This window comes from Misgurnus anguillicaudatus, chromosome 5 (genome assembly GCF_027580225.2).
Source record: "Misgurnus anguillicaudatus chromosome 5, ASM2758022v2, whole genome shotgun sequence".
Lineage (NCBI taxonomy): Eukaryota > Metazoa > Chordata > Actinopteri > Cypriniformes > Cobitidae > Misgurnus > Misgurnus anguillicaudatus.
The window spans coordinates 17,399,382-17,425,095 of NC_073341.2; the positions used below are offsets into that span (position 1 = coordinate 17,399,382).

At 36.4% G+C, this 25,714-nt stretch overlaps 1 protein-coding gene across 2 annotated transcripts in view; it reads right to left on the reverse strand.

The window, feature by feature from the left end:
• Positions 1–3,086: 3,086 nt before the first annotated feature.
• LOC129413382 (transmembrane protein 132C) overlaps positions 3,087–25,714 on the reverse strand; it is a 326,965-nt gene continuing 304,337 nt past the window's right edge. For both annotated transcript variants that reach the window (XM_055167095.2, XM_055167094.2), the window contains exons 6-9: positions 23,597–23,805; positions 13,966–14,239; positions 12,824–13,015; positions 3,087–4,717 (exon numbers count right to left, since the gene is read on the reverse strand). In XM_055167095.2, the coding sequence (XP_055023070.2) occupies positions 3,521–4,717; positions 12,824–13,015; positions 13,966–14,239; positions 23,597–23,805 (1,872 nt within the window). In that variant the 3' untranslated portion in view covers positions 3,087–3,520. The remainder of the gene's footprint in view (positions 4,718–12,823; positions 13,016–13,965; positions 14,240–23,596; positions 23,806–25,714) is intronic.

Consider the following 25,714-nt stretch of genomic DNA (forward strand, 5'->3'; position numbering starts at 1 on the left):
AACACATGGTGCATGTAGACATTTCACAGAAGGTCTGAATAAATGAAGTATGAATGACATATGAGAGCTGCAGTGAAGGGAATTATTTTTGCATAACTTACATTTTGTTATGCTATCTTAAGGAATGTATCTCTACTTACAAGGTTATTTTTGATGATTGTCAGCATTTTACTTTCTCCTTTTGTTTTACCAGAAAAATAAAGTCACTGTATATGTTTCAGCAGTAACAACATAAACAAATGGCTTTTGGGGACTAAACACAACTTCCGGTAGACTTCCACATATAATCAATAACAAGGTGTCCTTATACAGTAGTTTATTTCTGATAACAAGAGAAATAAATGTAAATGATTTTCTTTGTTCATATATTCTATATATTGTGTTTCAACTATTACACTGAGCTAATGTTACTGTGTACAATTACAATATTAGCTACACGTCCATGAATTCTTGCCTGGCTGCCAAACCTCTCCACACATTTGTGATCTATGCTCGTCGTCTTCCCTTGTCTTTAGCAAACCAAAACATTTTATTTTCCACAAGGTATTTGTTTCTGAGATCAGTTTAGCCACAAGCCAGAACAATAAATAAATACAAACCAGAAATTAACTTTGGTTCAGGTGCGTAACCATGACAACGCACATGTGTCCAATGAAACCGTCTAATACAGCCACGGAATTTTTTTTATATTTGGTTCATTCTGACAACATTTCTGCCAAATTCCTAATAAAAAATAGTTTTTATATGGATTTATTTGCACAAAACTGAAACTGGACGAAGTTTAAAAGATTTTCAGATCTTAAATACTGCAAAGAAAACAAGTTTATATTCATTTTTAAACAACACAATGCTAATGTTTTTACATATATTTTAGGAATAGTTACAAAATGGTCTAGATTACTCACAGGATTTAACTTTGTCATGTAAATTTTTCGCTTGATATGTTAACTCTTTCCCCGCCATTGACAAATTATCTCGTCAATTATCATTTGCATAAAAAAGTGTTCCTGGTGAGTTTTTAGGGTAATCTGTAATACCGCAATTATCCACTAGATAGTGATTTACTCAATTTATACTGAAGCAAAACATTGCTTATTAATTTCACAATGCGCTTATGTTTTGATAATCAATCTGAAACTGATCTCTGAACAAAAATCCTTCACAAAAATGCAATTATTTAAGCTTTTTGCAAAAAAAGTGTATTTTTGAAGATATTTAAAGGGGCCATGGCACAAGACCTTTTTAAGATGTCAAATAAATCGTTGGTGTCCCCAGAGCACATATGTGAAGTTTTAGCTCAAAATACCATATAAATAATTTATTATAGCGTGTTTAAATTAGCACTTTGTAGGTTTGTGCAAAAATGTGCCGTATGGATGTGTCCTTTAAAAAGCAAATGAGCTGATGAAATTCAAACACTGATCACAATGATGGTGGTTTGTTGAAATTAAAACTCAATTGTGCTTTTCTCTGCACTAAATGGCAGTGCTGTGGTTGGATAGTGCAGATTAAGGGGTGGTATTATTATAATAAGAGCTCCTTCTGACATCATAAGGAGAGCAAAATTTCAATGACCTATTTTTTCATGTGCTTATAGAGAATGGTTTACCAAAACTAAGTTACTGGGTTGATCTTTTTCACATTTTCTAGGCTGATAGAAGCACTGGGGACCCAATCATTACACTTAAACATGAAAAAAATCAGATTTTCATGCCATGGCCCCTTTAAGAGTTTATAAGCTGAGAAAAAATATAGATAGGATGTTTTTCCATTTTGTTTGTTTGTTTATTTTTCTTGTTTAAAGCAGAGGGTCTGTTCTTTGATTTGATATATTTGTATGTTTATATATTTTTAGAAGAAATTTTTCTTGGAAGTTTTTTTTTACTTTTGTGAAAATCACAAAAAATGTTGGTGGGCAACTTTAAAAAAAGGCTGGCGGGGAATGAGTTAAATATTTGTAACTTGCGCGAAGACGTGTTTGAGGCGAATATTGCGTGTTTTTGTGGCAATCACTGCACGAGTTTGTATCTATTTGCGACTTTGTATTTAATCTACTCGCGCAAATCGTTGAATTCGCGTTTGGTGTGTACACCCTATAAGTCTTTTACATTTGTTGTTACGGTGACGTTATGTCACTCCTGAGGTTTTCTTTGGTTGGAATTCAACAGACACTGGACTGAAATAGTCGCAATATGTAGAATAATATGTAGTTATGTTGACAAAACTGGAGTGGTCTTTTAATTTTTTATATGGCTGTATATGAAACAGCATGTAGAGAAGTAAATAATTACAGAATTTTTATTTTTGGGCGAATCAACTTTAAACCCAATATCTCCACACTTTCACTCAATATCTCCACACGATTCATCTTTAATTTTAAAATCAATAATATTGATATTAATATGGTTGATTTGTCTTGCAGTAATAAGACTTTCTCACCAAAGAGTGATGCTCTCCCATTAATAAAACAAAGCAAACACCATTCAGCACTAGCAAGCAATATCTACTATGGGTTAATTAGACAATAATTGGCATTTGTGTAGTAAAAGGTTACAATATTTTGGCTTGAGAGATTGCAAGGAAAATGTCACATTAACATGTACGCAATTAGTCTGGCCTTTTTCGAGCAAGAGTGTTATCATAAATATTGACATTTTTTCTGGGCCGCCTATTTTTCTAAACTTTGAGCTATTGTTGCAATTGTTACATTTGAAATTGACTGCCTTAATATTTCCGAATGTATAATTTATTTCCCGAAACCGTCTACGGTCTAAAGTGACTACAGCTGAATACACAACTAGCACTTTAATAGGTTTCCTATCTCAGTTGAAACAGCTTGTTTCCGACGCTTCCAGCAACAAAAAGTTATAACGGAGATTTGGAAAATAAAATTGAATTCAAACAGAGCCTTGAGCCCTTGTGTAATTGATTTAGTTAGGCATGATTTGAATGACCAGTTAGCATTCAGGCTGAAAGTATGGTTTTGTGTCCAATTCTAATCAGTGATAAAAATCAACCTTTTTAAATACATCAAGCAAACAATATATTGAGCATACGTACTAAATAAAACTCATGACACGTCAATATCCAAACCATTCTATGTGCACTTTATTTACAATGATTTAACAGTTATCAATATTACAACCCTTAATCACCATCCGCATACAGTTCTGTAGCCTCGTATGTCAGAGCCGAGCACTGGCAAGCCTGGAAATACTGTTTAGTGTTTAAAACTACAAAAAGTGTTAAAATAAAATCATTAAAAAATAATGGATAGAGAACATAATATATGAACATACAAAATAAAAAATTTGATTCATATTGTTAATTGTCTGTTATTGTCTGTTGTTGTCTCCATAAACAGTCCCCATATCGAACCGAAACAACAATAGACATCCTCTCTTATGTAATGGCTGATGTGTTGTGTTCAGTAAGGTTTATGTAGTATTTGCTCCCTGGCTCGTACTCATCTCTGTTACAAAGGCATAAGGGTGAGTTCAGTCTGCACGCATCAATTAAACTACGCGACTTCCTTTAAAGCACTGTCAGTTAGCCGTTCCATGTAGTTTCGGAGTTCCTTAGAGTCGCCAAGTTCAACATCCTGACATACCCACTTAATGTCATTATCCTGTTCCAGCTTTTCCTTAACCGGGCTGACGCTTTCCACCGGGATGGTGGTAAACGTTGAAAACTTGACGCGTTTCCTTTTAGTCGTCGGCGAATCTGCCTTGCTGTCTTTCCCCGTGCAAACGGTGGCGCTGTCGGCTCCTCTGTGCACTTGGCCTTGAATGTTCTTTTGCAAAGAACCGCCGTTGAGAAGGTGACTTCCTTCTTCTAAACCTCCTAAGCTGGAGTCCATGATGGTGATGTGCTCTTCGGTTTGCGGCGACAGGCTTACGTGGCTCTCCAAAAGTTCTGCGTCATTTCCCAGCCACACCCAGTCGTGTGCATGGTGCATGTTCTCCTGGCCTTCGATGGAGATCTCCTTGTGTCTGTACTTGAGGGTGTACGAGATGCAGTTGATCAGAAACACGAGAATAGCCAAGCAGAAGACACCTAACAAAGCATACATTCCGATTTCAAGATCCGTTAGTCCGTGTGGTGTTTGCAGGTCGTCTTCGTCAATGTTGTGTCCTCTGGGAAGATCCACCTGAGCTGGAAAGTCAGAGAAGTCAATGGGAATCCCCGGCAGCTGGCTCCCATCGTCTGACAGTTTATCTCCTCCCGGTCTCCTGATGATAGCCGTTTTGGTTGTGGTTGTGATCCTCCTAGAAATTCCATCATCCATGTCCGATATGGAGCTTCCGTAGTAGTGGTTGTCCATCCCGGTCCTGTCTGGCAAAGATGGATTCTGCCTGCGGTCGCCTGCTCTGAAGTCCACATCCTCACCATCCTGGCCGTAATCGCCGGCTCCTGGCCTCAAGGCGCTTTCGCTCCGACCGAATTTCACACGGATGTTGCAGTTTCCGGCAGCCAGGACGCTCCGGCGTTTGAACTTCTGGCACACTTCAGTTACTGTCATCTCTACATGCACCAGCAGACCTTGACCCTCGGCCCGTGCAGAAATGATTGGCCACCGCCCCCCTGCGTCTTGTCGTACGGACACCACCTCCTCATCCAGAGAGGTAGCTGTCAGAAGAAAACGCTCAGGGTTGTAAAGATCAAGAGGAGCCATGGAGCCGTCGCTGAACTGCAGCCAGGCGCTGATCAGCGCCTCCTACAGAGCAAAAAGAGTAAAACAAGAGATACATAAGCGATTCAGCCAAAACAAATATACCATGTCATGTTAAAAACATTCAATTTAATTCAAATTTATTTCATATGTAATATTAGGCATGTTTTTTTGCATAGTTATCAAAATAAACAAAGTTCTTGAAATATAATTATTATTTCTAAAATTTTTCTCTAATATTCTAATATATCTCATGAAATACATCTGGGGGGATCTGGCAGAATCTGTATTTTTATCCATCAATACCTGCTCACAGTGCCGTCTCAAAGTCTAAGCAGCAGATTAAGGTCTCTCATGAGATGCTCTGTTTTGAGTCAGCATGGCATGTGTTTGTTGTGGATAAGGCAATACCAGAATGCAATGCAAAACGTTTCATTCGTCATGGTGAAATGCGCTGGAGGAGATCACATATCAGGAGAGTCGTTTATAAATACCAACACATTTATTCAGTTTTGAAGCGTCGATAAAACAATTGCTCCAGCCCATTAAAGACTCATTATTTGACCAATAATCATGCATGCGGTGTATTTTTCTTCTGCTCATTTGTGTACAAGCACAAGCTGAAGGTTGTCTAATGAGTTTGCTTGTCATCATGTGAGTTAAGTTCAAGGTCCAGAGAATCATCTTTGGTGAATTAATAAAACTGACTATTGCGAGCTCACCAGTACATTTATTAGAACCAATATAATACATACACTATTATATTGTAATATGCTAAAGTTAAATGCGTCATTTAAATCTTACAAACTGTCTATTAAGGATATTTGTTGCAACTGGTGCAGATCCTGTAAATACTTTTTTTCTCAGTGGAAATCTTATCAGCATTTTTATTTTGGATGTTAATTAGTTTTATTTTTTATTATTATTGTTAACTCCATGTGGCAATATTCCTGCAATTTTCCTTGAGTTATGCAAGCAATATTTATCTGGTCATTTTGTAAGCACACTGTAAAAAAGCTGCAGATGTGTGCAAGTTTATTCAAATCTGGTTGTGCAAGTTATTTAAACCTAATATTTACTTTTTTTTTAAATTAGAATACACTGTAAAAGGTAAAAGTTGGATCTACTTAAAAAATAACTTAAAAAGGTAACACCAATTTTTTGTATAAATTTTAAATTTTTTAACGTACATTTTTTCACTTTCTCTACTTAAATTTTTCACTTATAGTATTTTTTAAGTTAATCCAACTTTCACTATTTACAATGTAGTTGGCATAACTTACGCCTTCTTGGTGGTTCAGACAACCAGCGACTTTCTTGTTGCGTGTCACCCGTCTCTTTCAATTAGATCGTTAGGAGGCATTTCTAAATCTGGTTGTCATAAACAACTGAGTACCGTCCACCCCAGTAACTGATGAGAGACTGATGACATGAGCCGTTTCTCAATATCAAGTACGCCAAACTTGGACTTGTGTCCTTCGTAGTTCGAACTTGCAAGTTCAGATTCGGAAGAACGAACTCCTGACGCGAAATGCATTCTGGGAAACTTCGCTGTCTTAGTCCACACAAGGATCAAGAACACATCCGGGGATTTTATGTCAACTTGGGCTTGATGCGAACTTTGAATTGGAACAGTACTTGGGCCGCGACTGATTACGTTTCACAAGTCCACAAGAACGCAAGTACAGACAAGAACACATATTGAGAAACGGCTATGAACTCCACTGCTTAGCTCCCATTGGTAGTCTTTCCAAAACTGGCTTATCTTTTGCATTAAGTTAAACTTTTCTTATATTCTCGCATCGCTGGACATGCCCATCTGGTCGTCACTTGTAACTTTTGCTCATGTTGCCAGCTAACCAAGTTTCTATTGAAATAACTATTGAAACAAAGTCGTAAATAATGTCGCCCTGCTACTGCTTGAACACCGAAAATTAAAATTACCCCATGATTTACACAAGCACTCTTTAAACGGATGTGTTAAAAACAACACATTAGGGTTGATTCTAGGACAACACACTAAATGCGTTGTCCCAGAATCCAGAAACAACACATTTTTGTTACTTGTTTCACAAATTGTGTTACAAAATCAACACAAAATAACACATAATGTATTAAAATATGTGTTAAAAGCATAACACAAAAAGATGTGTAAAAACGTAACACATCCTTTCTTAGAGTGAGCCATGTGAGTTACACATGTCCATCTTTTTTCATAAAAAGCATATTCAGATATTTTCAAAAGGTCCTAGCTTTTCTTTATAACAGATGAATATAAGGTCCAGCTCCTTCAAGTCCAAAGAACATACATCCATCCTTATATCCAGTAATATCCATATTTAAAACTTTACAAACAAAAAATAACTAGCTTTCGGTAATGCCCCATCTTAAATTCATCTGCATTCAGGGGAGCGTATCAGTGTAGTATACGCACTTTTTGTAGTGATGTATGACGAATGCTAAGGGCGGAGGCACAGAGCAGGGAGCAAAAAAACAAAAATGCATGTCTGTGCTGCCTTAATTAAAAAAAACCTTGTGCTGACATATCTAAACATATATCAGTGCCATTGTTTTGTCTCAAGTGTCCAAATATAACTAAGGCCTATAGTCCTGGATTAATCTAAACAGGAAAACTGTGGGAAGCTGCCCCTATATGTTGTTTGATGATACGCTGTTTAGTACTGCATGTATTTCTTTACTAATATACAGTAACTGACCCCTGTTATAATCTTTTAATGATGGTGATCCTGAGATCAGAGCGTTCTGTCTGTTCTACTTAGAGTGGGTGGGGTGAATTCAGATTAAAAGTCGCATTACAGATATGGGAATGCATGTACTGTAGGGATTTACAACACAAATCTTAAGCTCTTCACTTATCAAGACATCAATGCCCGCTGTCCATGAATAACATGCTACAAATCCTCCTACAGAGAGGGAATCTCACAGCGCTCTAATCATAAACTGAAACAGAGAGGGTGGTCATGATGTTTGTAATACTTTAAAAGCACACAGTACTGTGAAAATCAAATTATATATGATTCATTTTGCAGTGCATTTATACAGTTGCCTGAGGAATATAACATTATTATTTAATTTAGCTTTTAGTTTTTTATGATTTTTTTAAACATTTTAATAAAAAGTAGTATAATTTTTTGTTTTTATTATTAGTTATTTGTTCAATATTGCAATTTTTATTTTACTTGAGATTTTTTATCTGTAACTTTTACAATTAAAAATAAACAAAAATTAGATGTTGAATAAATGCATAAAACAAATCAGTGTTCAAAACTGACTCATTACCCTGATTTACAAAAATAATTAATAATTTGTTTCGTCAGGTTGAATTTCACAGGAAATGTAACTTCAACTTTTTGAAATGTGTGATTATGTTGCATCTGTAAACAGAAAGAGGAGTCTGGCTACTATATGACATGTGTGCTGCTCCGGGTGATGAAGAGTTTGTAGCTTTTATAGCGGTTGTTTAGAATTTAAACGTATTGTCTAGATGGCCGAGTTAAATCTGTAAAGTTTTAAGTGACGATCATCTGGAGAATAGGGGTGAGTGGGGCACATAACGCGGGGTTAATTGATACGCAGCTACTTTTCATATTTATACAGGGTCGAGCAATCTGCACTTTTGGTCTTTTCCTCTTACTTTCAGAAGATGATCTCTTGTGAATTTGTGAGAAGTTTTGATGTGTTTTGGTTAAGATATTGAAAAAAGAGTGTTTTGGGGACATAAAAGTAAATTTCTTCATCTTATGTTTTTTTTTCCGAGCTGGGTGTGTAAGTCACAAAATCCAAACGTATATTATTTTATTCAGTGTCTTGTTACATAAAACATAACACCATTTTGAAACATGTCAGCAACTCCTAGTAACTGATAAATTGGATTGAAATATTTTTTTACACAGTGGGGTTAGTTGTAACACAGTGTTACAACTAAGCCTCCAGTATACAATGATAATAAAAATTAAAACAATGTAAATACTATTCATCAAGATGATAACTGTTAATACAATATCAGGGGAAATAACTCACAATTATATTTTTGTCTTAATTGTGAGGCCCTTTCAAAAAAATCTATTTATATGCATTGATGCAGAATAAAGGGATGGTTAGATGAAGGATCATGAATGTGCGGATATCTATCTATTATAGGCAGTTATATAAACAATATCCACCTTTATTATAAAGACAGAATTTTATTGAATTATTTGTGTTCAAACCAAATTTTCTATAGCAGGCATTACAACAAACCATCTGTTTGTTACAATTAACCCCACCTATGTAATTGTATGATAATGGTTGGTCCCAAAAACAATCTAACTTAAATATTTTTTTATTGATAGAGCCAAAGTCAAAAAGCGTTAGGTTGTGCCCCGCTCTACCCTATTATGTAAAAATTTCAATTTATCACTTCCTTACATGTGGGGAATCATCTGTTGTTAAACAATAAAAGCTTAAACTGCACAGAGCTTCCAGTCATAAAGGGAACGCAACAGAGCTCGTGTTAAAACTAGAGTTAATATAGCAGGTCTTTTCCACATCTGAAGGAATTAAATACTGAAGCAGAGATGACTTTATCCTCTGAACAGGTAAGACATCAGCAACGTGATTTATGTTCAAACATTAGCATTCTCATAGTCAGAACAAATGTAGATGTATTACTTGTTCTGATAACTTTTTCAGATATACACTCACCTAAAGGATTATTAGGAACACCTGTTCAATTTCTCATTAATGCAATGGTGTAATGGTGTGGGGGATGTTTTCTTGGCACACTTTAGGCCCCTTAGGGCCAATTGGGCATCGTTTAAATGCCACAGTCTACCTGAGCATTGTTTCTGACCATGTCCATCCCTTTATGACCACCATGTACCCATCCTCTGATGGCTACTTCCAGCAGGATAATGCACCATGTCACAAAGCTCGAGTCATTTCAAATTGGTTTCTTGAACATAAGAATGAGTTCACTGTACTAAAATGGCCCCCACAGTCACCAGATCTCAACCCAATAGAGCATCTTTGGGATGTGGTGGAACGGGAGCTTCGTGCCCTGGATGTGCATCCAACAAATCTCCATCAACTGTAAGATGCTATCCTATAAATATGGGTCAACATTTCTAAAGAATTCTTTCAGCACCTTGTTGAATCAATGCCATTAAGGCAGTTCTGAAGGCGAAAGGGGGTCAAACACAGTATTAGTATGGTGTTCCTAATAATCCTTTAGGTGAGTGTATAACAATTAGGATGTACTTCTAACTGTCATGTTGATGTATAATGATGTAACGGGGCAAAGCACAACACACATACAGAAAATAAAAACAACAATTACGTGTGTCAACCAGAGATGGCGATAGAGAGGCAAAAGTTACGTATTACAGTACTTGTTTATAAAGTCACCATGAAATAGAAGTAGCAATTCCCCGTGGTGACGTAAATCCGAGTGAAACGGCTTTTGAAATTAAAAAGGTAGGGTGAGACTTGAATTCGTCCATCGAGAAATGATTGGATCGTTTGAAGTTGGGTCATGTGCTAATTGCTAATCGCTGTGATCTCCTCCCGGACTCCGCCCACCTGCCATACCATATGACCAGAAGTAAAGAGAGATCGTTTCAAGGAGGAGAGGAGATTAGTGTTTTTAATTAAAGATTATGAGGGCACATTAATTTTTTTTAAATAATGAAGCTCACAGATAAGTGAAGAAAAAAAAACAATATTCTAAAACAAAATACAGTTTTTCATTTCAATTTCATTTCGACTTTAACTTTCTGATGGGCAGCATTCTTGAAGAACTATTTTGGTTCTCATATTTTGGATCAATGAATCCATTTGTTTAATAAAGCTGCAAGTTACAACTTCAATTGTTTTTTTATCATCCCAAAGCTAGTTTTCAACATAGTGACTTTTACTTAAATTGTGTTTGGTTTCTATTCCTTTCGACTTTTCTGCTGACATTGTTTCTTTTTGGTTTCAAAGGCAATTATAAAAAAGTAAAATGTATATGCTCTGAGGCTCTTGCTCCATTTTTGTGTGATAACCACCTCTGGCATTTTAAAATATAATTGAGATTTACATTTACGCATATGTCAGGCGCTTTGATCCAAAGCAACTTCCAGCTAATTCAAGATATACTTGTATATTTTATCAGTTTGTGTGTTCCCTGGGAGTCCTTTTGTGCTGCTAATACAATGCTCTACTAGTTGATCTACAGGTACATTTACAGACTTTACCCATCTCTCTAAATACACAAACACACATGCCCTGCTTCATTGAAAGCACAGTGCTAAAAGCAGTGAGCTGTTGTTAAATTGATGTGTGTCATATTGATTGAGACTGTCAACTGTTAGATAATGACATTGCGTTTAGGTACTAAAACAATTCACATTTACCACCTCCACTCAGTCCATTAACAAAGCCATAATTAAGTATGACTGCAGCAACGATAGTTATTTTCATCCCCGGGGTAAAACAACACACATGTTGAACAAATGGCCAATAAAGAAAAATGCTCCCTAAGTAGAGTGTTATAGACAGAGAGAACAGCGTGTGAATTTTTAAAGAGGTGTTATTTAAATGGATTGCTGTTAGATGCAAATAAATTGAGTATTTGTTTTAGTGAAATTCAGGAGCAATAAATTATTGAGTCAGTGTTTCCTTTGGCTCAAATGGTAAAGCATCGTGTTAGCAAAGCTTAAAGACCCCATGAATTTAAACTTGTTTTCTTTTAGTATTTACTCTAGCTCCCCTAGAATTAAAGATTTGATTTTTACCGTTTTGGAATCCATTCAGCTGATCTCCGGGTCTGGCGCTAACACTTTTAGCATAGCTTAGCACAATCCATTGAATCTGATTAGACCATTAGCATCACGCTCAAAAATAACCAAAGAGTTTCGAGTTTACTAAGATTTACTAAAAGTTTTTCTAGACAGATATGGCTAAAAACTATACTCTCATTCTGTCGTAATAATCAAGGACTTCGCTGCATACCATGCGTACCATGGCTGCAGTAGGAACAATTATGCAGCAGCTGAAAATATTCCCCTGCTATTGAAAAATATTAAGGGGACTATTTTCTGTCGGTCTTAGTACACGATGTAACTACAGAAGAGTCAAGTTTTAAATAGGCAAAAATATCGAAACTCTTTGGTCATTTTTAGCGCGATGCTAATGGTCTAATCAGATTCAATGGATTATGCTAAGCTATGCTAAAAGTGGTACAGCCAGACCCCAAGATCAGCTAAATGGATTCCAAAACGGTAAAGATCAAATGTTTAACTCTAGGGGAGCCGGAAAATGAGCCTATTTTTTAAAAAGTGGAGTGTCCCTTTAAGAATAAATATAAACTGGTATGGTCCAAAACACTGATAAAATTCTCATATAAGGAAGATATAAGCATTTAAAACCTATAGTTTGGGACGTGCGCTAAAAAAGTCTAGAATTTTTATGATATCACTCTACACTTCAACTTCTCATCAAATTTCCTGTCCAATCAAATGCTTTTACACGCTGAAGCGTCCGCCCTTTATGGTTTGTTAAAGTACGTCTTTGCTGGACTGCGCAATAACGAGATGCTAATGGTTATTTAAAAAAAGGGAGACGGTTTTCATTTATCAACAATTGATAAAGAGTGACAATTTTCTGGCGGAGGGGCTCTACATAGTGTGGCAAGAGGTGCTTGCCAACATTTCACGCATGCACAATAGATAAAACGTCTTCGAATAAAGGTGTTTTTAGTGCAATTTAAAGGCAGAGTCCACGATGTTTGGAAAACGCGTTGGAAAAGGAGACGGGCCGACTACCAAAACTTATAGCCAATCAAATCATATCAAATGCCGGGTTGCCTATGTGTGGGGCGGGTCTATCAACAGAAGGTCCAGATTATATTGGGGTAGGGGCGTGTTTGTTTAGGTGATTTCAAATATCAACATTGGCTTTCAAACATCATGGACTCCGCCTTTAAGCATAAGAAACAAAAGTAATGGAAATTGAAAATGTGTTTTAATGTAATTGTGACTTTAGCACGAAATTTCAGAGATAGTTTTAGAGGCATTGCAAAAATGGTTGCCAAGTTCCCAAAAGGCACTTTGATAAAAGTACATTTACTACAGACCTATGATATTTTAATATGTTGTGTTATGCAATCACCTGTTTAGGATTGTTGAGGACTTCTTGTGTAGTTGCTGTTGCACTGATGGCTCTGTTACTTCCAGTGCTAAGCTGCAGACTGAGCGTGAGACCACTGACCAACTGCAGTCCCAGTTCAGTGATGGTCACTCGATCATCCACAACCCTCACTGTCTTCTCTGCCAGTATCGAGTCAGACAGAGGAGAGAGAACCTAGAACGCAACGTACATGCAACATTAATCATTACAAAATATTACATGCATTCTCCTACTCAAGAAGGATTGGTGGGGACAGCATTGCCCGCAGGGATTACCTCCAATTACAGAGAGAAACATCAAAAACAAAGAGCTGTAAACCCATCTAGTGATTGATGCAATAAAAAAATGTCACGGGCAGAATTTTTCCTGCCCACACTTTCACGGCAGAGAAGCTTATATTAGATATCTGGTCTCAAAGCAGACAGGAGATGCAAAATAAATCCAGATGACTAACACCTCCTCCGACACATCTACATGGCAATATCAGCCCAATTTTCCTGGAGATGCACAGAAACTGGGTGATGAAAACGTAACATCTTAGTTCCCTGCTAAAAACAGCCTGGCTGGTCTTATTTAGATGGTTTTAAAAAGGTTTGGTCATGTGTCAGCTTGACAATCCGGTCCACCAGCTAAATACAAGTTTGGTTGGACTACGCTAAAAATGCTACGTTATTTTCAAACCAGTATTGGACAAAGGATGAACCCAACCATTTTGGTTGTAATTACATTTTATGCTGGATCGTTTTAACCCATTGTTGGGTCAAATATAAAGTTTTTCTGGGTTAATTTTACCCAATGTCTGGGGTCATTCGTTTTTGAACCAATGTTGGATTGAAAATAACACCAAATTTGAGTGCTGGAGACCAAAAAATATTAAGATGTTTCAATGCATGGTTGGGTCAAACATGGACATTCTTAAGGTTAATTCAAAACCAACAATTGTACCCAAAAATCCAGCATTTTTAGTTTGTAAACCAGCTTGGCAATGCTGGAAGCCCAGCTAAACACCAGCTTGGATGCACTGTAAGTCCAATTAAAACCAGCTAAGACTACCAAACTGGTCTCACATTGAACTGATGTAAGCAGTTGTTTTTGTCCAGCAACACGCACACATACATGTATACCTGAATGCTTGTCATGCCAGAATCCATGCCCTCCAGAATACGTCCCTCTCTCATCCCGGCGATTCGTGGGTTCTCGACTTTCAGGAAGTCCCATACCAAATCCGTAATATCCACCTGCCAATCACTGCCAAGCATGTAGGCCACCTGACCTCGCGTGACAGACGCCTCGGCGATGAAGTGTGTGAGCACACGCACCATGGCCCTCTGGTACTGCAACGTGCAGGTCTTTCCTCTCCGCTCTTCATCGTCGTCATCTTCACTGTCCCGTGCTGACCTGAGAATGTAAAATAGAAGAGTTTCTGCATGCATCTTCCAAAGCAAAGTCATTGTTTTATAATAACTGTTTTGGAACACAATCATAAAAGTCATAAACTCTTACAGTATGCTGTGTTTTGGATGCAGGTCTCCAGCATGTAATGCTGATGTACTGGTTTCCACAAATGTGATCTTAACTAGCTTAACTACCAAACTTTGGACAAACACAATTTAATAAAAAACACCATACTTGTTGTTTTTTTGTTAATGGCTACCCTGGTTTTTCTAACTGGACCAGTACATAACTGCAACAACCATCATATACCAGCCTGAACCATTATGGCTTTTTCACGGTTTTATTTCACAGTTTGTTATCACTAAAAAAAGTAAGATAATGCTACACAATATAAGCGGTGGCATCATTCGTAATGTCCTAATAATAATGTTGATCTTAAAAGTGTTTCTTAAAAACCAATGCTCTGGAAGGCCATTTCTGTAGAACATTAAAAGTGCATCTCTAGTCCTTATAATGTAGGCGTTCATTAGCTACATTACCTTGCTGCATTTACATTCTGTTTTCTCTATGTTGTTCAAATGAGGAAAAATAAGGCATTGATCATTTACAATATTAGCAGCGCTGCTACTAGACCAGAAATATACAATGATGGAGGACTTTCATGTGGCACGTCTTTATGTGCACAATTATGCATGTACATTTAAACTACATTGCACCTAATAAAACTAAATAGTCTTCAATACACACAGTATAATGCACAAGACAGTGCTGATAAAGTACTGGTTGTAGTTGCAACCAATCTGTGCCAGAAATCAGTGTTTGCGATCAGCTTCCATTAAGTTTGATGAGGCTGATATACTTAATGAAGTAAAGCTAATGAAACACACATCAGTGTTCTCTTCCAATGAGTTACACTTACTGTACTAAATGAGTTCTGTAGCACACACACATCAATTCAATTACACACACAAATACATTTAATTATAAAACATGTACTTTTATATCATTTACTGGATCAAGGTAAAAGCTTGAGACTAAAGCACAACTGTATATTTAAAGGTACGTGTCTAATGTGCTTCAGTAATCACAGATGTTTAAGAAATGAAGGCCAAGTTGCTCAAAAAATGTGTATTTATACCATTGCACATCTCCTTAGAGTAAAAAAACTAAAGGTCAATCTCTTTGAAATAGACTGTTTTTGTATGATAAGAAAATCACAAAAAAAATAATTTTGTTATTTTACCAGCTTGACATGAGCATATGCTTGTGTGTCTCTCTGTGTCTATTACTTTATGAGACAGATTGACCTTCTCATGTAATCTTATTTATAATGCAGCGTAAATGCATAATAATTCAATCTGTGATTAATCCGATATACTATCTACAACACAGAAAATTGTCTTCTTACATTGCAGAACAATTGTTTGTTCCACATCAAGAATAATTTATCTTTTTATGCACAAAACATATATTCCCAAATTGTCAAAAATGATATCAAATCAGCATATATTCTTGTTGCTTTAACTTAACAAATTAAGTTAAAGATCCAGTAAGATGCAAATTTTAAGCGTCCTATCCCTGTTTATAAGCCCCGGACAACAGGTTTTAAAACATGCAAGGTCAAAAGACACTGTCATTTTCTCAAAAATTACCCCAATTCTCAGAGATCCCGAAACGATTCATGTGAAGCTATTCAAGGACTCAGTCTGCTTAAACCCCACCTTTCAGTAGCCTAATCTGCTCTGATTGGTCAATTGACACAATCTCCGCACAGACCACAGAACAGTGGCACAGACCAACAATAGTGCAACATGTATTGACCTAGTGCTAACATGATTTACTGAGAAGACATTATCGACATCAATACACATCATTCATAATTAATCCAAGCAAATAAAAACGACGACAGACACTAACATTTTACACTCATTTAAGCAAGTATGTAAGCTAACCGGGCTATAGAAAAAATGTAAACACTAAGTTAGTGCACGTGTGTTAGCCGCTTGTTAACGTGACTCTCTGACAGTATATTAAGAGTTTAAACGCTGACATCAATACACATCATTCATCATCAGTCCAAGTTATAAAAACGATGACAAACATTAATATTTTTACACTTTTTTAAGAAAGTGTTACTTAAGCTAACCGGGCCACAGTTTAACTGCAACATGCGTTGCTAGCGCAGCTTACTAAAAAGACATTACAGTTAACTAGACATTTTAGAACACTCGGGGGAAAATAAACACAATGTAGTAATCATACTTACAGGTTGTGGTTAGGAGACGCATGTTGTTCCAAATAAAGTGGGTACTAACCCATCTTTCATTGTTAAATGTCTAGTAAATCCCTCCGTGAAAAAGTAATTTTAACCACTGATTCTTCACAACCAAACATTTAGTAAATCCCTCCTTGAAAAAGTAATTTTAACCACTGATTCTTCACAACCAAACATTTAGTAAATCCCTCCTTGAAAAAGTAATTTTAACCACTGATTCTTCACAACCAAACATTTAGTAAATCCCTCCTTGAAAAAGTAATTTTAACCACTGATTCTTCACAACCAAACATTTAGTAAATCCCTCCTTGAAAAAGTAATTTTAACAACTGATTCTTCACAACCAAACGTTTAGTAAATCCCTCCTTGAAAAAGTAATTTTAACCACTGATTCTTCACAACAAAACGTTTAGTAAATCCCTCCTTGAAAAAGTAATTTTAACCACTGATTCTTCATACTTTCATTCTTTGGTAGTGAAAACAACACAAACTGAAAACACAGCATGATATGATGTTTACACACTAACTAGCTGTGGGCAGGTCAAAGTTTTCGTTTCTCCCGGGCAAGGCTGCAGGCAGAGATTATTATGCAAAGTGTTTGTATTACATGGATAAAGACAGGCAGGATATTCAATCCATATGACGACTCGTTTCAGCGATACAGAGTCGACTCCGTACTTTAGAAACCAATAACTTTATTAATCGTCCACTTTTTTGTTTTACCTTTATTAAGATAGCAGAGACTTTTTTTAAGTGGAGATTTTTGGGTTTTGCAGTGAAAGACTTAATTCATAAAGACAAAAGTCATATTTGTTAAATACCATTGGAATGATTAAAGTGACATTTGTATAAAAAATTAATTACTTACTAATAACCTTTTCATTGGGATTAATGTAAAATTAAAATGTAAACTGAATCAAAACAAAAGCGTGATAAAATAACAATCATTCATTCTTGCCTTTCTAACCAGCTTTTATGAACAATCCTTATTAAAATACAAAAATAGACTTTATCCATGTAACAATTTGAAGGGTTGATAAATTATTTACAAATGTGATTTTTAGCAATTTACCCATTTGATGTTCAAGGCGTGCACTTGTCAGTGGCAGCGCTTGTTTATTTACCTACACAGAGGATCAGAAGATGATTCAATAAACAATATTTTTCACAGAAGAGACATATCCCTTAAGGGTACAGCCCCTACCAACACAACATATCTCACTCGCGCAGTATGACTTCTTGATCCAGACACGAATAGCCATTCCCAGCGTTGGGACTTTATCACGCTTGCCTGGTGTAGAACGAGCGCTGTTAACACCATCCCACAAAGTGAAGGGCAGTCTGGCACTGTACACGCTATGGGTTTGGCATGAGCACAGAAATGCTCTCTTGGGTCAGTTTCTCTGTCTCTCACATTACGCGGACCAACTGGCAGCGGATTTGGCAGATGCTGAAAAACCCATCAGTTCCTCTCTATCTTACACGCATAAACATACAAATGGATCTGTGTTGCCATATCCACTTATTATGAGCTAGTTTGGGCAAGTTTTTCAGAAAGTCACTTACAAATATGTTCATGTCTTGAGCTTGCCAGTTGTTTACCTCAATAAGAGTGTGGCCGACCAATAATAGAAGTAGTGGTGCATTATAAACGACATAAATCTTTTAAGTGAAACAAATCATTTTCAGTCTGTGCACTTCGAGAGATAGACAAATGCTAGGTTATTTTATAAGCTTCTGTTACATAACCCTCAATGATTTACAGGTTATCTTGGGTTTATTTCGGGCTTGTTTATGAAACCAGACTGCCTGTTTTCTAACAAGATCTGGCAACACTTAAATGGCTCATCAGTGCCCACTAACATCAAGCCATAATGTTGTTACATCAGCAAGGTCATGCTTATTATGCCCCCATAAATATAAATGAGACGGAAATCCACAGTGAATGTGAAACACCTCTGTGATATGTCGATGCGATGAGCCAAACAATTTCTGGGTAAAATAGACAATATCTCTTCTCTTGCATGAAAAATGTCTCTAGGTCGAACAGAACAAACATGGGCTGATACGGTTGTTTATCATTTAGAGAGAAATGTCGAAATTACTTTGTGGCAATGACACCATGTCACAAATACTACGTTTTTAACCCAGAACTAGCTCATTTCAAACTCTCCATTTAATTTAATTGTAACTTTTGGCTCATTAATTAAATCAGCATAATTTTAATGTAACAATAAAGTGTCAGTGTTTGAAGAAAAACGCACAGACCTGACACTAACAAACACGTAGGAGCTGTCGCTGTAACAAGCGCAACGCTGCAACATGAGTGAGTGGGTTTTAAAGGTGTCACCGGTGAAATGTGCATTATTGCCACAGGACATTAGAAAGGACTTTGGGTCTCTGTCACTGAATAGGAACATGATTGCATCAGGTGGCCATCTAGTTAGTGCCCTTCGAGATTGAAGCTGTCAAGAGGACGGCAATTGAGCCCCTCATTAAAGTCCACTAGATCCGGCGTGATAGACAACCTCCCACTGCTGGAAACACTGTACTATGAAGATCTTACTTTTGTAGGGCTTCCTTTTCGCTTCTATTCAAGTCTCATTTGACTAGTATTGTCCAAGGACTCATGCGCTGAAAGTTAACTAGAATTTTGCACAACATAATGTAAACGGTGTGTATAAATAAAAGACACAAAAAACTATTTTATCACAAAAACCTTGGATAGTATGCACTAAATCCAATTTATAATTGCATTGTATGTGCTATCTTTCTTTGTAAATTAGACTCATACATTGTGCCTTATTCGCATTTCCTTAAATGTATTTAAATGTAAGGATTTTCCATAACAAAAGTAGTTGCAAACACAGTGCAATTATAAATATCTTGGTGTATGTCAGTGGTCCTCAAACCTTTTCGCATTCTAAAAGGAAGATTGCATGCAATGCTTGCTGTGAATTGCCCAGTAGGCCTATAGTTAAGGTAATGAGGGGACAGGGCTTTACTTGTGTGGGTTTTTTTTTTTTGGTGGTTGCTATGCTGTTTGCTGTTGTAGTTCTTTTCATCCACAAGAAAAGAGAGCAAGCTCTCATGTGTCTGTGATATTCTGGATGCCAGATACATTTGGTATTTTATAAATGCGAGTCTTTCAGTTTTACCATCCATAGAATCCAATTGCTTAGAAAGGACGTTGGTGTAGGAATGCGTTCGCTGCACAAAAGTTGTGGGTTAGATTCCCAGGGAATGCACATATTGATAAAATGTGTAGCTTGAATGGACTGTAAGCCACTTTGGATAAAAGCATCTGCAAAATGGATAAACGTAGATGTAATTGTAAAACTAGAAATTTATGGCGAGATATTGACAAAGAGCAAGATGTTTGACTTGATGTTCCCCTAAAAGATTTACATTAAAAACAGTGAGGCTACAGAGCCTCACTGTTGTGTAAGCTACAGAGCATGCACTTAAGTTTTTATTTTTAGGAGGAATTGAGTAGTTTAGAAGCAAAAACTCTTTAAGTGCATCTGACAAGTTTTTTTTGTAAATAAGCATTTTTCTCTTATGTTTTGGTTCAGTAATTTAATTTTAACTCTTTCCCCGCCAGCATTAAAAAAAAAAAAGTTGCCAGCCAGCACCAGCATTTTTAATGATTTTCACAAAAGTTTAATGCCTTCCAGAAAATGTTCTTCTTTAAATATATAAACATACATCAAATGAAAGAACAGGCCCTCTGCTTTTAAACAACAACAAAAAAATGTTCTTCATTTATTCTCTTTATATCACCTCTCAAAAATATGTAGCTTTCTTCAAAAATACATAATTTCGAGCAAAAAGCTGAGATAATTGCATTTTTGTAAAGGACTTTTGTTAGATATCAGATTCGGAACGATTATCAAAACATACACAGAGTTTTAACTTTTTCGCCACCAATGACGAGTTATCTTGTCAATGAAGAGAAAACGCTTCCCTGCCAATGATGAGTATTTCTGGCTTTCCGCAATACCGCTATTATCCACCAGGTGACAACTGGGAAGTATCGCTTTAGGGCAAGCAGCGGCATGTCCGTGCATGTTTTAAAGATCGCTCTGAATTTGATCTCTATCAAAAGTCCTTCACAAAAATGGAATTATCTCAGCTTTTTGCTCAAAATGTGGTGTTTTTGAATAAACCTAGCTATATTTGAGAGCTGATTACAAGAGAACTAATAAAGGTAGGATGAAATTTTTTTTTTAAAGCATAAGGTCTGTTCTTTCATTTGGTATATTGTATGTTTATATATTTAAAGAAGAACATTTTCTGGAGGGCATTAAACTTTTGTGAAAATCATTAAAAATGCTGGCGCTGGCTGGCAACTTTTTTTTAAATGCTGGCGGGGAAAGAGTTAAAATTAAATTACTGAACTAAAACATTAAAGAAAAAATGCTTATTTACAAGAAAAAGGCTGACGGCGAAAGAGTTAACTGTTTTGGCCTTATTGGTTTCTTCCTGGTTTTATAAGTTGGGTAAGAGCGCCACCTGGTGGATAATAGTGTAAATAAGGATTGCCAGAAAAACTCAGCAGAAAAGCGTTCAATGGCAGGGAAAGAGTTAATGGCAATAAAAGTCACAAATGTCACTTTTAGTCATTTCATTGGTGTTTAACAAATTTGACTCTCTTTCCAGACTGATCTCACGGAAAGTCGTGTTATGGAAATTGTATTCATTTATTCGTGTCCATGGCACGAAATTCAGCTTTTTTCGTGCCTTGAGCATGAATGTCTTTTTTTCGTGATACTTGCATACATTTCTATAAATATTTGACTTTTTTAAAAGAAAGTTGTACCATGGACACGTAAAACTATTTATAGAAAATCGTGTGTCACGAAAAAGACATTTGTGCTCAAGGCACGAAAAAAAGTTGAATTTCGTGCCATGGACACAAATAAATTAATAACATTTTGCGTGACTATTGCACGACTTTTCCATTAGATCATGATCTTTCGCTGCAAAACCCTTTAAATGCATGCAAGCTTTTTTGGCAAATACTCTTTGGGCAAGACATTAAAATTTGCAAAATCACTAAAGATGCCCCTAGAAACATTGCAAATGATATCAGAATATAGAAATGAAGAAAATTAACTACACATTATGGGGTGCTGTGATCCATGTCACTGCCACATTCTGGTATTCAAGTACTCACAAAGTACACAAGTCTGAATGTGATCCATGGTCGTTTTGCACATTGTGATTCATCCAATTAATCTTAAGTGCACTTAAAGCAGTCAAACTACGGTCTGGGGACGCCAGTGGGGTCTATATCATTATCTCATTTTTGACAGAGGTGGCATTTAGCAGCTTTTGTATTTGTGCATGTACAGAATAACAACAGCACAATAATCAACTATAATCAAATATATGATTAACTGAATAGTGATGTGCTTGGGCGTCTGTAAGCAATTTTGTTGTTAAAGTTGTATTTTAGCAAGTTCATTACCTCAAAGAGTTTGAAGTAATTGAAACTAAAAGTAAAACTAACAGTTACATTTGGAAAAACTTTATGGTTGTTCACACACATAAACTTCTTCTAAATAAACAAATACTCATAAAACGATAAAGATAAATATACAAAGAGTAGGCCGATGCGTAAACAAAGCAGCATAGAGCAATTAGCATCCAACCTTCATCCTGCTGAGCATCTCATTAGCAGCTAACAGCTTTATTCTGTGCATCCATAAATAAACTACAAAATGAGTTTTACAAACAAACTCACAGCCTTCAAATAACAAATTAGTACATATTAGTATAAGCTACTTAGATTATAGTATATTAAACTGAATGTTCTTATTTGATTTTGGAGTATCTGCTAGACTGCAAGGTCGTACATTACATTTATTTACAGATATGTATACATTTCATACCACTAACTCTTTAGGTACAAAGGTATACTTTTTGAAAGGTTACCACCCCAGTGACAGCTAGGGACCGTGTTTTTTTGACAGTGAAGGAAGTAAATAAATTTAAGCACCAGGTCAAATGGATATGCATAGATTTGTAGTATAGATATTTAGAAGATATGTACTTTCATGTAACATCATTGACCTGCTTTATTACAAACCTTCAATGGGATCTTTTGTTTAACTTTTGACCAAATCATCATTACTTAATTCCATTACATCTTCTTAACATCTTAATAGTCTTCCTCAATCTCCTGTGGCCTGGCTTCACAAATTGACTACTGCATTTCACTCAGAGGAACCCATTTAAAACTTCACCAATGAAGTCATTCAGTCTACTTTCAGTTTTTAACACACATCAGTGTTTCCCACAGGATTTTGAGGAGACTGTGGTGGTGATGACGTCACCCGCTAATTAGCATATATGTGACGTCATCATGTCGTGTTTGCGTTTGATCTAGTGTTGGCACCTGAAATATGTTTCACTTCTACTCTTTAATCTGTATCTGTATTTGATCTATATTATATATCAAATTATATTTTAAGCCGAATTAAGCTGTTTTAAATGGTGAAATAAAAATGTAAATGGGAATCATGAAAATTCTATTTGTGGGGGCCAGTGTTGATTCTGTGGTGGGCCACCACAAATAAATCAATGTATGGGAAACACTGCACATTGTGAATCACATGGGACAAGCCGAAATGGAAACCGTCTCCATACCTCCAGAAAATCGTATATATTGACTTTATTCTATTTTGAATTCAAAACCCCAGGTGTACCTGTGGTTTATGGGGAGTGAGGCAGAATATGTGCACATACTTATGAGAGACACAAGACGATACAAGAGGCCAAGTGCATGCTGGGAAATCATAGTTTCGAGCATTAGCAATAAGCTTATATCGATCAAACCCCCACCAAGCTGGCTTAGTTTCCATTTTCTGGCTGTTGTCTGTTTCATAAGTGGTCGCCCAACCCAGCCAAAATGTGGATTTTATTCACATTTTCACATTTGCTGAGATCTTTAAAATGTATTTATACATGGTTACATTCTATACTAAACTCTGAAATCATATTAACAACCCAAAATTTAATACACAAACATGCAACATTCTGACAAATATCTAATGCGGATTCTGTGGGAATATTCATACCTCTGTGCGTTACTGTTTATAGGGATCCTCCAGCCTTTGATCTGACTGAGTTCTGTATCTGAAACTTCAATGTGCAGGGGTAGTTTGGGGATCCAGACCTTGACCTCCAGTTGGGCCCTCATGTAACTGTAGGTGAAGTTCACCAGCATTCGAACCCGTCCCCTCATTTCTTTGCCATTCACATAGACGTAGTCACATCTGTCTGATACCTGAGACAAAAGACGACAGACAGTAATGGAGAGGTGAGGAAAGAAAAGAAAATCGATCTTTCCGACACACCGTACCGTAGTGAACTTCATATATCTGAAATCAATACAATATAAATCTCAGTGACAGAGAAGATGTATTTGAAACGGATCGGTCAGACATCAGAGACAAGATATGATGAGAGAGGGAAAATATTTTAGTTTGAAGACTCAAAAGGTACAATGTGCAATTGGTGTCCGTGGGTCAATTCACAGCACTTTTATTTCACAGCGAAAGCCTGCATCTCACTGTATACACCACAATCCTTCAATTTTTTTTATTTTTTTCATTAACTTGCTGTCACTACCATCATTTAGTCTCATTTCTGTGCACTATGAATCGAAACTATGCTATAAACTGACTGGTGTAAAATGTTCATTAATAAACTCTGTCTGCCGCAGTTATATTATCTATACATTATAGACTGCATGCGCTTTTAATTCAGATTTTTGTTTCCTATCAAACATGAATTCAGCTATTTATCATATGATATTTAAATCATAGAGTGTTACAACCAGAAAATAAATCCCACTATTTATAGTGTAGTTCAACATTCATTTTTACTGAATTTTTAATTACATTTAAATTGTTATTATTGTCAATGTGTGTTTTATTTTTTTATACAGAGGTGTTTTAAAGCACATAGTCTAATAGACTATTTTTGTTCGTCTCTTTACTGAGATAAAGACATATGTATATAGCCTAACACTTGCAGAAGCCTTTCTGCATTTTAATATTTTCATTTAAATGTTATTGTGCATATATAATGTAATTTAGAGTTATTTATATTATACACCTCCACACACAGTGTTATGCAAAATGTATGCCAGTGTCAGGTTTATTTGTCTAGCACACATGTTGACCAATGTGCTCCAAAACACCTCTGTATGGAAAGACCTGATGAGAACAGATATACGTAAAACATGCATCTAAACAGGATCCAAACGTCACATTTTGTGTATATGACCTCTAGAGAAATAGACACCAGCTTGGTCAGTAAAATTGTACAAAAGCTGTTACCGGGAAGGCACCTTTAAAAAAGCCATCTATGCACTGTGTTTATGTACCAACATGTACCTTTGATGTACCCATATGCACCATTTGGGTACAAAGGGTACTGCCTAAGTGACAGCATTTGTACAGCTTTTTTCTTGAGAGTATGACAGCCTATCATAACACCCACAAGTCATGAGCTGATGGATAGTTTCTCTTCTTGGTTGGGCATTCTGAGCCCATTTTCCAAAACTTTGCGTTTTTTAAATACAGCAAAATTAGATAGCAGAATGTTCCCGTCCGAAATGGGCCTTAAATCACTGTGACTGACTAACTTTGATTTTTAAAACCAGAATCTGACAGGGACAGAAACTACAGAGGCAAAACACACACCATCAAAGTGTGGCCAGCAGCACAAAGATAAAGTATGACACATACACACGCACACACACATGGCTGAAAATTTTTGTGCATAACCCTTTCATATTAATACAGAAGACTGTCCTTCAAAAATAACAACCTCATAGTTTGTTTGTGCAAGCACTTTGGGGTGGTTTCCCAGACCGGGATTACCTTAAACCAGGACTAGGCCTTAGTTTAATTATGAAATCTAACTAGTTTTAACAAACATACCTTACTAAAAACTGGTTTTTAATTACTGGTGTGCATTTTGAGGCAAAACAAAGGGCACTGGTGTATGTTCAGATAGGTCAGTGCAAGTTGTTTTCAGTTTGGACAGCTCTTACATTTATTTTAGTCTAGGACTAGTCTAATCCCTGTCCAGGGAAACCTCTCTTTATTACGCCGTAAAGTTATGTGTACCTCTAGCGGCCAGCAGCATATTACAACCTGTGGTTATATTTTAAGATTTTTGCCTTA